Source organism: Cnephaeus nilssonii (genome assembly GCF_951640355.1).
Source record: "Cnephaeus nilssonii genome assembly, chromosome: 4".
Taxonomy (NCBI): domain Eukaryota; kingdom Metazoa; phylum Chordata; class Mammalia; order Chiroptera; family Vespertilionidae; genus Cnephaeus; species Cnephaeus nilssonii.
In genome coordinates, this window is record NC_137075.1 from 69,352,180 (window position 1) to 69,368,823 (window position 16,644).

The 16,644-nt window shown below is 43.7% G+C and overlaps 1 protein-coding gene across 1 annotated transcript in view; it reads right to left on the reverse strand.

The window, feature by feature from the left end:
• Positions 1-407: 407 nt before the first annotated feature.
• TRIM9 (tripartite motif containing 9) overlaps positions 408-16,644 on the reverse strand; it is a 93,346-nt gene continuing 77,109 nt past the window's right edge. The window contains exons 8-10 of the mRNA XM_079768991.1: positions 6,314-6,617; positions 3,834-3,996; positions 408-1,573 (exon numbers count right to left, since the gene is read on the reverse strand). Of these exons, the coding sequence (XP_079625117.1) occupies positions 1,511-1,573; positions 3,834-3,996; positions 6,314-6,617 (530 nt within the window). The 3' untranslated portion in view covers positions 408-1,510. The remainder of the gene's footprint in view (positions 1,574-3,833; positions 3,997-6,313; positions 6,618-16,644) is intronic.

The window sequence follows — 16,644 nt, forward strand, 5'->3', positions numbered from 1 at the left end:
GGCTCACTGGCAAATATTTAGACCACTAATCAGAACATCTTTCCAGATCCTACATTTTCTAAAATGTCATGTTAAACTAAAGAATCTGAAGGGGAACTTTCATGTCAGTCTCTCTCTCTATAGAAGTAATAAGCATTATTATTTTGCTATCACTCATAGCAATTGCATACAATTTCATTTTCTTCCAAACATTATTTGAACGACTCCAGGAAGTCAGGTTGAACATGGCAGCAGAGAGGATGGATTTTTTCATCTGTCACAGGCACAGAGAGTACATGGGGGCGAGCGTGTTTATCCTGAGAATGCGCTAAGATGGCCTGAAACCTACGTCCCCCACTACTGAGGATGGGCCCACCTCCTTCTGGGCACTATTCCTCCCCCCTGCCCCCCATACATTTTTAAGGCTTAGTATCACTGCAGCATTAACAAATAAGAATGTTGACATCATTTCTACCAAAGAAGGGCTCTGTGATGAATGGCAGCAGGTACCCTAATTAAAATAGCACGGTTGAAAAGGCATTGAGTTGGTATGTTTCTGGTGCTATGGCCAAAATATGTGGCTTTTTAGCATCATGGCAGGGGGTTTAAGAGATCTTGTCAATGAGCCTCTCTCTCCCTTGTTTACTTCCTTTCTAGTTATAACAATTGGTTATCATTTTATTTTTGGGTTGTTCTCCTAGGAGGACAGAGACCACACCTGTGTACTCACCACTGCCTCCCGTGTCTAGAATAGTGCCCGGTCCATAGTAGGCTCTCAATCAAAAACGTGTATTAAAGAAATGAACCAAATTGTTAAGTGCCCTGGTCTGCTTATGTCTGGAGACTTTCCAGTTTCATTCAATGACCAGGGTTCTGGCCTGTCCTAATGACCCAGCTATCCTAACGGTCCTACCCATGGTGTAGCTGTGTAGCTGATACTTTTGTGCTTCAAAGGATAGGAAAACTTTTCAGAGCTACCTTTACTCTGTCCACCTCCCAAAGATCAGCTATGCAGAGCTAACACTGCACAAGAGGTAGCAGGGCAAGGACATTCTAGGAGGTAAACTGCAGGCTCCACATTCAGCTCCTTCTTCCCTACCTCTCCCTACAACCTCTGACAGAAAGCTTAAGAAAACAAGTTATCAGGGGAATTTCCTCTTGGCAGGGCCAGTTCCATATGTCACTGATAACACGATCAGCAGGGAAACACAATGTAACTCACGCACATAAAAGTGAAGTTAACTAAAAGCAAAATCTGAAAGAGGAAACGAAGTGACACGTGGGTTGTCTGGGTCCTTCGCTGGTTGGAATTGCTGAACATGGGAGCGAACGCAGGCATTACAGCAATAGAGAGGTTGGAAGGGAAGGGGCGGAGCTGTGGGGTGTAAAGACCATAGAGGACCAGCTTTGCTCTCCTCCTTCTCCCTCTCCTTCCAGCTCTCTGGCATCCCACCAAGCTCTGGCTGAGCTCCTTGCAGTTGCTTCTCAGGTGGAGGTAAGAGCAGGCAGCTGGCGCCTCCACAGCACGTCCTTAGGCTATTGATGCTCTGCTGGAGTAGAAGTCAGGGACTGGGAGCCCGGTGTGAAGAGTGACCTGGGGAAAGAGACTGTGAGTCTTGGAGGCATAGCAGGACCCCAGCTCCCCCTCCCCGTGCACCCTCCTTCCAGGGCACAGTGGGTGTGTTCCTAATTCAAAAGGGATCTGGTCACTCTTCTTTAACCCAAACTCTAGAGCACGTTGAAGAGAATTGCAGTAGAATTCTGCCTGTGCTAGGAACCTGGTCATCATGTTGGGCTCCCAGATCCTGGAGACACTTGATACTATGGTTCTCATGTTAAGATTCTGGAGAGATTGTGTTCCTTATGACTAAAGACCCAGGCATTGATCTACAAAGCCTGTTGGCCACATTGTAGTGATCATTGCCAAATCCATGGTTAGAGAACAGATAAGCAGACAACCTTTCTGTTATTACTTGTCCACTAGTTATTCCAATGAGGATAAGCCTTTCCTTTGGGGATTGCATAAATGATTGTCAGGTGTGAAGAAATATGGGCACTTAACGCAATTTCACTGATTTCTGTCCAACCTCATACCGCAATGGACAAGGCTAGAATCACTTTGCACAGTACTGCCATTGTTCCCGTTCTTGTCCTCCTCTTCTCCAGCCCAAGAGCCTTGATCTAAAGATACTAAGAGAAGCTAAAACTGTGAAAAACTTTGAATGAGGTTTTCCAAGGCTCACTTCTAGGGTATTTTATGGTTTCCTTTTTTCCAATGTAGAGGCTGAACTTGATAGATTAGATTTCAGCCTCCCAGAAAAACTCAACTAGTTGCAGGAAGAGAGGAGGGCAGAGGCCACTGGGCTGGCATCACTTCTACTGTACATCCTGATAAACAACAATGGATTTTTAAAATAGCTCCCAAGACTGTGGTTCTGAGTAGAGCAAAAATTACCCGCAGTGTTTTAATACTCGAGTCCTATCTTAAGGTAGCCATTTGCTGAGTGAGATTCACGCTGACAATGAGAGTTCCAGCTCAAGAGGGAAATGAAAGCCCAAGTCCTAGCTGTGGCTGGCGGGGCCCACCCCTTCCTGATCATTTCTCCCACTGCCCCAACCCCAGTGGCCTTTTCTTGCCTGGTGAGGCCCCTCAGGCCTTAGAAACTTTGCACTGGCTGTTCCCTCTGCCTGGAAAGCCCCACACAGCTCCCTCCCTCACCCCCTTCAAGGCTCAGCTCACCTGTGAGTGCATCAAGGCCGAACCACACTGACCACCCTGTTTAAGACCGCAAAACCCTCCAACCCCAGCACTCTTGATCCCCTTCCCCTACCTCGGTCTTTGCTCCCTCTCATTGACTGCCTTCACACACACTTTATAATGAACATGGTAATTGTGCTTACTTGTCTGTCTGTCTCCTACAACTGGAATGTGAGCTTTAGGAGGGCAAGATTTTTTATCTGTTTTTGTTTTCGCTGATGAATAATACTTATAATAGTGTCTCACACAGGAAAGGCACTTAACATATATTTGTTGAATGAATGAATGAGAAGGATCTGTTGTTTTCCTATCTACACTAATAAAAGAGTAAGATGCAAACTGACTGTACCTTCGTGACAACCACCAGCCAATCAGGAGTGAGTATGCAAATTAACCCAACAAAGATGGTGGGTTATTTTGCATACACAGGCACTGAGCGGCTGGGGGCAGGGCAGGATGCAGGCATTCCAAACTGCCCCAGCCGCTCCGGGCCTCTGGGCAGCATGGGAAGGTAGAAAGGCGGCTCCGGGCCGGAGCGAAGGCGGTGCCGGCAGCCAGGGGAAGGAAGGCCCATTCTTACATGAATCTTTGTGCATTGGGCCTCTAGTTCACAATAAATCAGAAATAACTACTTTTTTGGGGGCAGGGACTGTTTTTCATCCCCATAAATCAAGTAAGAGTGCAGAGAAGATGCTCAAAATTTCTGGTAACGGTGCTAATACTTCAGTCTTACACCCTCTCTTCTCAGGCACTCATGGGACTGCACAGGGCACTTGTTTTCATGCCAGCTGGCCCAGGAGTTTCATTTCTACTAAAGATGAAACCAGGGCTCAGAGGGATAATCATTAGCAAACCACCAATAGAATTCCAGTTTCCCAGCTACTGTTAACTAGACTGTGTCCAAGTAGAACGAAGGGGCTTAGGCGGTTCGGGAGCATGTCAGTTGTCAATGTCGACCCCTTTCCCTCCTCCTTTCCTGCCTGTCTGGGTCTGAACCTGACAGGATCAGCTTCCCTCAGGGGTGGACTTGCCCGACCATGGGCAGCCAGAAGCAGAGCGAGCAGAAGCCGCTCTGCACTCACGGCGCGCTGCTGACCTGCACGTTCCTGTTCAGGCTGACGGCCGGGAAGAAGAGGCCCTCCATGTTCTCGAAGGCGATGGGCCCTTGCTGTTCGTCGTTGATAAAAAATGTCAAGGTTTTCCTGTTTAGGTCGAGGAGGACTCCGATTGTGGCCCCTTTTGCGATCCCTCCCTCAGTTCTGTGAAAACAACAACAACAAAAAGCAATTGGGTTTCCCTTGCCTGTCATCGTGCTGGGAGCTCCCCATTTGTATGGTTAAGTGTTCCTTGACTTGTTTACAGGTAGCGTCTCCTCCCTCCCAGGAGCCTTTTAAAACAGGGCCCTCCTCCTTAATCACTCCTCTTTACACGAAATGTTAATATCACAGATACATTGTGTATCTATTTATGTGTGGATGCATATCTGTGCTTTATATATTAGAAGGGTAGGGTTTTTTGCTTGGTCCCCCAAACCAATATTCATGCCCTTGGGGGAAGTATGGCCCGTGCTGAGAACAGATGGGTTCAACAGCGCTGCTCTGCTGTTGCTGAGAGTGATCATTCACACAGGGTCACCACCACTGAGACTCAGCTCAGCAAACAAAGCATCGAAGACCAAAGAAGAGAGTAGCCGTTGGGCCGGCTGAGTTCTGCCCACAGCTGTGTCCTACATGCTGCACATAGGGTGTGGATTCAACATCATTTAATCGAGAGGGACTTAATTTAAAAATCAAAATAGAGAAGAATTTAAGCCGAACTTAAACATATGCATGAAAAATTGGATTTGGGGCCTTAGGGTACCCTTTAAATAGAAAAACTCATTCCAGAAAGATGGTAATTTTGGTGTGTTGCATCTGCATTGAGAAGTTGGAGGCTCTCTATAAAGTGACAACATCGAAGAAGGGCTGCTCCCCCCTGTAGGAGATGGAGCGATTTTAAAGAATCTGAACTCAAATGACATTTCACAGTGAATTGTGTCTTATGCTTCAATGGATGGTTTCACAAACCCCATTCAGCATGGATGAGAACTCTGCCACTTCCCCTCGTTGAGGGCTAGCAGTATTTAATTTCATCCTCCTCTCCGCAGGGCACAGACATTTAAGAGCGCTGGTCTTTCCCTCTGGCATGCAGAATACAGACTACACATAGCTGTTAAAAGACAGGTTTATAAATTGTGTCTTGTATTCACACCTTCAACAATGACAGCACAAGTGACACGAATTTGCATGCAAGCAGGCGTGTTCAGCTTTAAGAATGTGTTTCTCTGCATAGTGTGACAGTGGCCATTATTCACCCCTTCACTTCAAAATAAAGAAGCTAAGAGGGAAAGGTAAGCAGGGTACAGGGGTGGTGGATTCAGAGATCCAGTTACAGAGGGTTCCCCCCAAATGTAGGTCATTGAAGAAAACGACTTAGCTGCATCTAATAGGGTTTGACAGCAGGCTGAAACGGTATGCGTGCTCACTTAGAGAGAGAGTGAGTAATACACACCAGCAAGGGGACAGGAACTGGAGGCCCTAGGAGACCCTGGCTAGAGAAGGGGCAGCGATGAGCATGTAGCAAAGGCTGGAACGGTGGAGGCCACTATCCTACCACTGCCTCGCTCACTTTCCTTTTGATCGGACGGATTTTTTTTTTTTTTAAGAGACACCAATGAGAACGTATCCTGGGGAAACCATTGAGAATAAAGAGGACAGGGTCCATGAAAGATACTTATCTAAGAAATTCATAAAAAATACCTTTGCGGAAGAAGACACAAGCCAAATGAAAAGGAAGTCTAGGAAAACTGTCACCGTGTAGGCTAAAGCTGTCACCGTGTGGGCTTACATTTTGGTGGTGGAGGAAAACCTAAGGAGATGGCTACGTTCTCCTTTCCCGCCACACTGGGTGCTCTGAATCTGCACCATTAGAAGAGACTTCTTCAAGTTCAAAGCTATCCAAACTGGCATCCACAAGATTTAGTTTATTAACTGGCCTCTCTCCTGAGCAGTGGTATTGGGCATAACCATAAGAAGAGAAACAAGAGCTTCTATTTTCAGATGCCTCTGATGTAGGCATTTTTGCACATTCCATTTAATCTTGGGAACATTCCTGCATGGAAAAATATTAATATCCTAATTGGGTGGATTTAAAAATTGAGGTTTAGAAAAACTAAATAACTTGTCCAAAACGGCTTTTCTGTTAAGTGGAACTAGAGTTTAGAATCCTGGAGTGTTGCCCTGTAATGGGTGTGCATGGGGATTCTTAGTTTCCAGCCAGGGGTGGAATATTACAACGAAGGGCCTAGGAAAGAGCTCATGTCTCTGCCATTATGTGAGCAAACAAACAAACACAATACCCACCAGGATGTCCTCAGTTAAGACTAGTAGAACTCCTGCGCTACTTAATGAAGACCGCCTGCCCGACCTCGACCTCCACCTCCTTAATGTTGTCTATGTAATAGGTCTTTGAACTTGGGCTCTCGTTCTTGACCAGAAGCCAACGTGAAGAAGGCTTGGTTTGGGGGCTGCAGGGTACCTGTTGGTGTGCGAGTTGTTGTGCATGAACCAGCTCCGGTTATTGTCCACATACATTGCCCAAGCTTTGTCGTCCTTTCCTAACATCACATCCTTCATCACGTCCATGCGGGCCACGCCAAAGGCAGGGTCGGGGTGGTTATCGTAGCGATCCACAGTTATCTCCCAGTAGTGGACACCCTTGGAGAAGCCGGTCTTCCCCAGTACCACCCGGTCATCGTAGCTGCTGCAGGTCACAGTCAGGTTGTCGTTGGAGAAGATGATGTCCGAGTGTGCTGAGCCGGGGTCAAAAGCAAACCAGGCCACTGGGAACAACAGAAAGGAGTGGGGTTAGTAAGACGGACCCAATGAACCCAATACCAGACCAGCCTCCTGGGCGGCTGAGGGGCGCTGTGTCCCATTTTCATGCTGCCATGCAGGAGGGAGGCGCCCAGGGCCAGAAGGGGCGATGAGTGGGCAGACAGGGGCCACCTCCTGGGAGCTGGTACTCTCTGTGGCCAGAAGCAGATGGAGGACACCCGACAGATTTAGCAGGGGTTACCTGGCTCAGACTGCACTCCCAACCAGGTGATCCGGGAGTGGAGTGGCATCGATTTTGGAAGGTGCAAGTCCCTTCACCCGGTGACTGGCAGACAGTACACCAGAGACATAAAGTGAGAGGGATGCGCTAAGATGCCTGTGTGACCCTGAGGCAGGGAGGCTGGGATCTAGAGTCCTAGATGGAGGAGGGATAAAACACACTGAGACCAGGAAATATTCCTTCGGCAGAACTGCTCAAATGTAGTCGTTTTGAAAATGTCCTCAGTGCTAGTGAAAGCTCAGAAAAGCTGCGACGCTGTCAGCGACATGAACGGATTTTCATGAGTGCTTGTGATGTGGACACAGGACAGGTTGCGTCCTTTATAACTTAAACATACAGTTTGTAGCAGGTGTTTGGGACATGAGGAGCAGATAGAATGATGTCTTTGTCCACATTGCTACGCCTCGAGGTCTAAATGCCGTCTGTCGCTCACACACTCTAGAGAGGTCACTGCTGACTTACGGAACCTGTGAGCCACCTCACAGGCACTGTGGTCTTTGCTATTTGTAACAGAGTAAGTTTATTTCATACCTGCCAACAGCTTTTTAATGTCAACTGTTGTCATTCCAAGTGAAAGGCATGGGAGAGAGAAATAGGAAGCAAAATTGACATTGATAAGAAAAGATAGCTCTTTTGATAGGCTAATACCAAAAACGGGCTCAATTTTAAACTCTAGGAACACCACACAAGTTGGTCTGACTACCTTTACCCACACTTAGCGCTCATAAAGAGTGCTTGGCATTGATGTATATGTAAGAAAACTGGCCAGAAAAAGTAATCCTTGAGGTATAAAATTAAAATACAGGTATCTTTTCCATTTTTCTAAGTATTTGAGAAGCTATTATAATGGTATTTGAATGACAATTAGACAATTTTATTGACATAAAAGAAGCTATTGCCATTTATTTTGTGAAGGAAATTGAGCATACCAATCACATAAGTAAAAGATAACAATCACAATAGGTATACTTGCCTAATTGAGAGTAAGGTGCAGATTGTGGCTCAAAATTGCATCCTATAAAGAGATACTACACATCAAAGCTATGAAGCAACAACCACGTTGATAAAAATTATTTGTTTACACTTAAAAAGCACCTGCTGAATAAAGTCACCAGAGGCTTGATTCATGAAAAACCAAAGCCCTTTTATGTTAGTTTATTTGATGAGTCAAAATGGCTTCTCTGCTTTTTTGAAATAAAAAGTACCTCTTTTTTTTCCATTTCATAATTCCTCCTCTAATTGATTCTAAATTGTACTGCTTAAATTTTCTTCTTCAAATTCAATCTTCTCCACTAAAGTTTCCACATTAAGAAGGATTACTGTTTAGAAATGAGAAAAATTCATCCCATTGAAATGGGAGAAAACACTGGATTTTGATAAAACTCCATTCTCCATCACTATTCCTTGCACTTCTAACTCGGGTTAGGCCTTTGTTGTGACTGGGCCCAAGTGAAATGATACGCATGTAACCAAATGGGAAATGTAATCTATATGCTAATAAATACATCTGATAATTATTAATAATGACACGAGTGAACTGTAATAAAAATGGCCTCATCTTCTCCTCAGATTATTTTACTACATCCTTCGCATCTAAGGAAGAGGAGGGGGATTGGTGGATGGTGGGAGTGTGAGTGATTTCAGAGATAGTTTAGAATCACCTGTGGAACTTTTCCAACTACCCCCTTTCCTTAGAATTTGGTACTCTCCCTGCCCCATGAGAAGTTGCATTAGGTGGAGGAAGCAGTGTTGTATTGTTTAAAGATGTGAGAACTATGATTTCAAGTAGTGCCAGAGACCTCTTAGAAAACGTGCTTTTGATGAGCACTAGGGTATCCCCTAGAGAGGATAATTTAATTTTTTTCAATTCATAAGACCCTAAAATATTAATTTGTAAAACAATTGAAGGATGATACACTGAATTAAAATAGTTTCTGAAGAATTAAGAAGGGAACTTAGAAATGACTAGTAATTGAGTTAAAAGCAAAATTTAAAGATTTTGAACTTAACTTGTTTTTGGTTACTCTGGAATGAATTTGCATACAAAAGAATAATTTTCTCCTGAGAACACATGGAGTTTTAAAACCGAATTTCATATCCAGCTTTGGAAATAAATTTGTAGAATCTCAACAGGGCTTTTAACACGTTTAAATGAATCATGCCTTTGTGCAAGTCTTTTTCAAAACAAGTTTTGTGAGAACTTTTTACACTACTTTAAACACACTGTCAAACATTCAAGATTCAACGATACAACTAGAACAGTGCAAACAGCCATCAATTACCCCGAAACCCACATTTCATTTTATTCTTGAGACAATATACATTACAGAGACTATTACAATATTCCCGTACATTAGACACAAGTGAAAAGAATTCCATAACAAAGCATGTCTGAAAGCCAGTAGTGCACAGAAAAACAATAAGAAACGTAAAAGCACAAAGAAAAATGTCATTTTAAAGAGAGCTTGAAGTCTCTGCACCCTTTTTGCACTGTCATGCTGTGGTCTTCATTCCAGGATGTGGGATGAGCAAAAAAGAATAAAATAAGAAACAAAAGAAACCTTTGGAAATGTGAAATGTGCATCATGGGTATCCATGATTACAATATAGTCCTGAAGAGATCAAATAGGTCTGCATCGTAGATATTTAAAGTTTCTACTGGCTAGACAGTTCACTGCATGGTAACACAGGTCTAGCTCTCCTGCAGTCGGCCTAGAGCCCTGTCACAACCTGCTTGGCTGAGGGAAACCTCTGGGGAGGCCAGACTTTTCAATGACTCAGATCTTTGGGCCTTAAGCTAGTTAAGGACTTCTAATTCAGCTAGTGGTGGTTCCGCCCCTTTGCTTGGAAAAAAACAACCCCAAAACCCAGCCTTGAGCCCAACTGTCCTACCAGCGAGCACAGGCTTTTGCAAAAAATGTTTTTACTTTCAGCCCTCTGGTTTGCTTGTTTGTATGATGCATTCTGCTGTTGGTGTGCTTTGTCTTATTTTTTTCAATAAAGATCTCTTGAGTCTATGTTTAATCAGACCACTCCAGGCGGGATGCACTGATCCAGTGCCCCAGACATAGCTGGTTTCCTGGATACAGCAGGGTTGCAAACCTCTAAGGCCTCCCCTCAGCCAGCTCCTGTGCCGTGCTATGCCACTGCACATGATGACAGAGCAGGATGTCCATGGTGGTACCAGCTTGTGCAAAAAGAACAACTTCACTCATCGCTTTCCAATGCCATTGTACATTGACCACAACTTGATGGTGGGGGCGGGGGGAAAGGGAAGAGGGGACCCTCACACCACACAAACAAGACCACCACAAAGCTCCAAGGTCCAAATGCCCCTCATATCAAAGCAGGCCACAAACATAGAGACTAGCTCATGGCCGGCTCCACGCACATGAATGGCAAATACAAAACAGCTATTTCAGAGATGCCTTCAAGGCAAAGAGATCAAGAGGAAAGGTTAGAGGAGCTCAGCTCACCCGGTGCATTGAGAGACTGTAAGGAGGAATGCAAGCTCAGCTGGTGGGGTGAGGATCGGAAATCAAAGTAGGATCTCCCGGGAAAGCTGGGCTGTAGATTTAGGGTGGAGGAGAAAGGACTCATTCTACGGAGCGGCAATCTTTCCGAAGGCACTGGAAAAGGGGATGTCTGTTCTTCTGAATCTGTGTCTAAATGTAAGATCAATGCAAACTAGAGATCAGAAATCTGCCACCTGCCCGTTCCCCAAGACCTGCCCTACCAATGCATCTGTACAAAGCCTCATCCCGCCTGCTGTTGCCACAGGCATTTCATAATCCCAAATGGTTTGGGCTGGGAGGGAATCCTAGGCAGGTCAGAACCCAAGACCAGGCAGAGGACATCAAATACAGTTGTTTTCATTTCCCCCAAGTTTTCATGGTAGAGAAAGTTTTCTTTTAATTAAATATTTTTAGAGTTGAAATTAAAAACTTTAGAGGTAAATTTTACCCAGTAGTGACCAAGGATTAATACTTCACCCTCTTCAGCTAGTTCCAAAGTTACTACCCCTTAAAGGGTTTCTACTTAGGAGGTGATGATTTTTACCAACTCCCTGCAGTTACACATTTTCCCTCTTCTCTCCATATATAGTTTTTTCCATTTCAAAATGGATGACTTTTCTATACCAGCACACTCGAGACTTGCTCTTTGGATAGGCGAGGAAAATGGGGCTGACCATTGCGGAAGGAGTCTTACCTTTGTTTCTGAGTTATGATCAGACCCTAGGAATGCCCCTTGAACATCTCTGGTTCTCTAATAATAAACAAACTGTGGGCAATGGTGAGGTGAATTGGTGGCACAAAAAAGGTCTTTATTTTCAGATAGTCAGGTCTGGTGTGAAGACCACTATTATACCAGAGAAAGGACTTATCTGGCTTGATCTGGCTTTAGAAGGGCTTGGGAGGTAGTTTCTCTAAATTACTAAATTCACTCCTTTCTCTTTTGTCAATCAATAACTGGTTCTTTGCAGTCGGGTGGTCTGGGCAGAGATTGATGTTTTACCAAATGGGGCCTTCTTAGAACATAGTTTGATAGTCATAATTTAGCAACTACACATGACATGATGGTAAGAGTCAATGTCCAAAACCAGCCAGGAACTTTCTTCCCATTGAAAAAGTAATTTTACTTCAATGGCCAGAGGGTGTTCTTGAGGATATTTTTCTGGTTTGAGCCTGCTTTGAACACATCCTTTATCCTGTGAAAATGCTATTATGTTCAAGCAAAAATAACGGGAGTGCATGTTTGTGGAATATGATCTTCCTTGAAGGGCTCAGAACAGGGGCCTTGGGGTGGGTTTTCATTTTAATATTGTCAAGAGTCACCTCATTTTCATTTCTGAACCTAGAATATGGAAGTTAGCTTTTTAGGCTTTAGATTTATTCTTGAGGGGATTTTTTTTAAGAAAAATATAAACCAGATCTCAGAGAAAAGGAATTGCTGTTTATGAACCAGAGGCATCATGGTCCCAATGAGAATATATTTAAGTTTTCCTCCACCTAAACTTTATATGGTTTGGATGATTTGACATATAGGATCATTTCTTTGTTCAGAAATAGTAAATCAGAATTAATTCCTGTTATAATTGTCTCAAGGGGAAATTAGTCTTTTAGTTTAATGGGGAAATTAGAAAAACAATAATACAGCACCACAAACTGATGTGGATTTCTTTTAGGGAGAAAAGGCATTTACAGTGATATTCTTGTCAGTAAAAGATTTTTTATTGAAAAAAATCTGTGGTAACCATCAATTTATTATATTGAAATAGTTGTTGCTTTAAAAATTAAGAGAAAGGGCATATATAGTAAAATTAATTTCAGAGTCTATCGAAACCCCAGGTAATCATCTGAAAATCAGTGAAAAGATATGTACTGAATCTTGACCTTGGGAGCATATATGAGCCCATCATGGATTGTACTTACCTTTTCTATTCTCAGCACCAGGAAGAAAAACTTAGAGTTGGTGAGGATACCACTCCATGGGGTGAGGACTGAGGGTAGCTATCATTATTTATGGGATTAATAACTCAACACTAAAATAATACTGTTTGTCTATCCTTTTATATGGATCCATTGTTTATCGATGACCCATTTTCCTTGACTCCTCTCATTCTTGAAGTATGCCCTCTATTCAGGCAAGATTTTTTAATAACCACATTATCCAACCGTCCATTTCTGTCTTTGAGTTTTTCCCACTTATGGCCACCCACACCCTACCAGCTGGGCTCTTACCCCATGTTCTCTAAGGAGCATCTCAAATGAATTACAAGAGAGAGAACACGTTCCACATGAGTGTCTTTATGCCCATCCCCATGAGCACACAGTGCAAATGTTTAATCTGCTGCCCATGAACCATCTGTGCCACTTGATATTATCTTAGGTTGCAAGAGTCTTAGAGGGAACACACATTGTGGTAACATCTGAGGAGCAATCTTTAAACTTCCCCTTGAAATCCCCTGCATTGAGAAACTCATCACCTCAGGGCAGCCCATTGGTGTGTAGTTATTGCTTATATTGGTTTGGAAATGCCTCTTTGGGAGCTCCAGTCATCATTTGTAGCATTACTACCTGGGACCACACAGAACAGATCACTAGGTCTTCAAGTATTTGAAGGCAGTCACCAATCCCCTTTAATTCTTTCCTTTTTCTTTGATAAATAGAATCTATTTCTGATCTTCCTTCTATGGTAAGGTTTTCAAAGCTTTAATCTTGTCATGCCCTTCTGGACATGTTTAAAGACAGGAACCAAAGACAATAAGACAATATGGGGAACTGTATGCCACTCCCTTGTTTGGTCAAATCACATAACTCACATTGTGCCTACACACAGCTAGACATGTGTGTATTTTGTATTGTAGCATGGGATGCAGGAAGTATGTACATCTCACTTCCCCCCTCCCTTCAAAGCACAAATACTGAGACCTTAAGAAGGCTTCTCAGCCATTAGTATTCTATTAGCCAAGATAAACAGGAATGAGATTATCTCCCCCCCCCCCTCAGAATACATGGTGCAAAGCCATGTTTTAGTTCATAGCTAATATCCAGGATGATTATCATTGGTTTTTAGCATGTAGACCACTAGAGAAAGACAAGTAGATCCTTAAAAGGCTTAATGTTTCTGTCATGTTTCATCCCATGCAGTGATCCTGTCTGCTAAGTAAAAACAGAAAAGAGCAATGGAAAACTGTATGGCAGCTGAATACTGGTGTGACCACTCTAGGCATATCTGTGACATTGGGACTGTGTTCATAATGGGAATAGGTCAGGACACCTTCCATCAGCTCTGACATGGACCATCATTTTCCTCTTGCCTTTGTCTGGACTGCTTTCCCTTCTCACCCGGGGTCGCAGGATCAAGAATTATCAAAGCAAAGTTCGGCTGGTAGACCTCATTTATTGCCTACTGACTTTTGGGTTTGAAGTGAAAAAAGAATGTCTGGGTGGTACTTCTGTTTGGATAACTGTATATTTCTTTGATTCATTAGCTAGCATTTATTGAACACCTGCCATGTGCCAAATATTGTATTAGAACTAAGCAGCCAGGAAACATGAACTGGCAGGAAAGCTGACCATAGAAAAAGAATAATTTAATGAAAGTCTGTGTTTTATAGTATTGATTCATTTTTCACTCTTCTGGGAGTAGAGCTTCTTGACTGATTCTAACATATACAAAATACTAAAGATTTCTATGGACATCATAGAATACTGTGGAAGTGTAAAGTACACTATTGGAGGTGCACTTTTTGAAATTCGAAGAGGAAAGGCAAACTGACAGGGGATCCTTCTGAGAGCGTGTGCTACTCCAGCTGCTTCTGTGCCCTGGTGGATTCCTGGTTGTCTCCCTGTCTGCTAGTGAACAGCTTGGTAACTCCAGCAGCCCTTGGGCACTGGCCCAGCGAGATGGCTGCATTTCAGAGTGCAGTAAAGCAAGGAAGGTCACTAAGGACGGCACGGGCAGCATTAAGGTGAGTTTCAGTTCAATTATAAGCCAGCTGAAAAAGAATTTGCATTTGTTGGGAAGATTTTAAAAGAGAGAAAGAAATGAATGAAGTAGGTCGAGTTTCCTTCAATGGCCTAATACGCATCCAGAGTCACAGTGATGCCCACTGGTATATAATTTACAGTGGAAGGTGGTATTTTAAGCTTTCATAAGTGTGGCATTAATTGCAGTTGAGAAATGAGAAACAAATCTCTTTTTGAAACCTTTTATAAGAACAAATGGAACAGCCTCTTACTGCCACTGGGACGGCTGCATACTATGTCCCCAAGTCCTCCACTCCAATTTACAATACCATGGCATTATCTATAAGGAACTGTCATCAGAAGAACCCAAAATTCCTACATTTAAACAGATAAAAAAGGTTCCAAAGGACTAACCTCCTCCCCAGAGTGTCAACTGCAAAGCACATTCCTCAGAACGAAAAATAGGGCCTGGATCCAATTCAGCCCAATGGAAAACTTCAGGAAGCTCCCTGGGACACCGTGCGTGCTATCAGAATTAAAAGGAACCAAGTGTCTCTCCTTTCTGGGCTCTGAGACCTGTCATCATGCCTTTCACCTTGGACGTTATAAAATCTACCCAAATTTGCTCAGGTATGATTTACCTCCCATGAGGATTTTGTCCTGAAAATGCATGTTCTCCTAACTAAATTATGTTGGGAGAGGCTTTAGGAAAAGCAAAACAGAGGCATAGGAAAAGTATCTACAGTGAACCTGACTTTTCCTGATGGGATCCCTTACCAGCTGCCTCCTAGGAGTGTAAAAATTTCAGTATCACAGGCAGACCTCTAAGACCCAGGAAGACCCTCTAAGGAGGCGGGAGCTGTCTATACCTGTTCATCGCATTTTCTGAAGTAGTTAACAGCTTTCAGGAGTAATTTTGAAGAGAAAAGCCACAGGAAAAAAATCACAGAGGGTACTTATTACACGTCATTTGCTCTCAGTCTATAGACAAAAACAAACAAACAAACAAACAAACAAACAAAACCCGAAAATACCCCAAAACAACAACAAACTGAAATCCCGAGAGATTAAAGGACACATCCAAGCCTTTATCTGTGACAGGACAGGAGAGGCATCCAGGCAGGATCAATTCCTGGTGGATAAACTTTTGGGGGTGACAATGCCATTGCTGCTTTTGGAAATATATAAAAGGTAAATTTATGCTACATGGGCACACACCAGTGGTCTCACTGGTGACTGAGGTTTGTGTAGATGACTTAATATCATTCTCCAAACACTGTACCCACTGAGGATTAATCTTCCTTCTCTAAATAGAGTAATTCCGTGAACGGATTGAAAGACAAACATATCACTCCTTTCTTTGGAATTTTGGCCATAGGAGGTGGGCGGGCTGGGGCATTCTCTGTGCTTGTTTCTGAGATCAGATGAGGTTCTCCATCCCCCACCTAGGTTACAGCTTCTCTGGCGGAGGGATCCCAGGACATCAGGGTTTGAGAGGGCAGTACTTATGCTGGCGCCACATCACCACAAAACACCTATAAAGAGACTTAGGACCGATGCATTGGAGGCCATTCTGGGGCTGCATTCCGTCTGTGCCACAGACTATTCTCTGTGACGTGTGGGAGGAGCTATCATAGTAGAAGGGGTAGTGTGATGCCGAGTCTAACGGGGCAAAAGGCATTCTGATCTTTATGAATAATGCCTTCTCTGACCTCTTTTAGAAAGCAGTTTCTACCATGTAAGTTGAAGACCCCAACCCTTTTATTGTCATTAGATAAAACAATCCTGGAAGGTGTTGGGGAGATGGCCCCTACGGACATTCAACTAAGAAAATGCTTAAGAACACCTTCTCAGGGCTCCGAGCACCTCTTTGCTGAAGTGCTGGAATTTACAGCCTTATCGGTAGTCTCAAAAATGTGGCCCCAACATTCCTTTTCCTTCCCAGGCAGCCACCTGTCTCTGCGGACCAAGAGCAGCAGCCGCTGGTACCAATGGGTTGGAGGACCTGGGGGAACGCTCACCTGGGATGGGGTGGGGGACTAGAGGAAGCGCAGAGACGTGATTAAGGACAGGCCCTGAGGAAGAGCTCAGATATTATCCCGGAAATGACCACCTCACACCTTCTTTTAAAAGCAGGAATGTTGTTCTTTTCAAAAAATCTCTCGCATGACTCTTTGGAAGTGTTCAAGTCCTCTTTCTGCCTGGGGTTTCTGGATAAACACGCGAGGCAGCTACACAATGCTGCTTTGGTTTGACAAGACGTTTCAAACACCTAGCAGA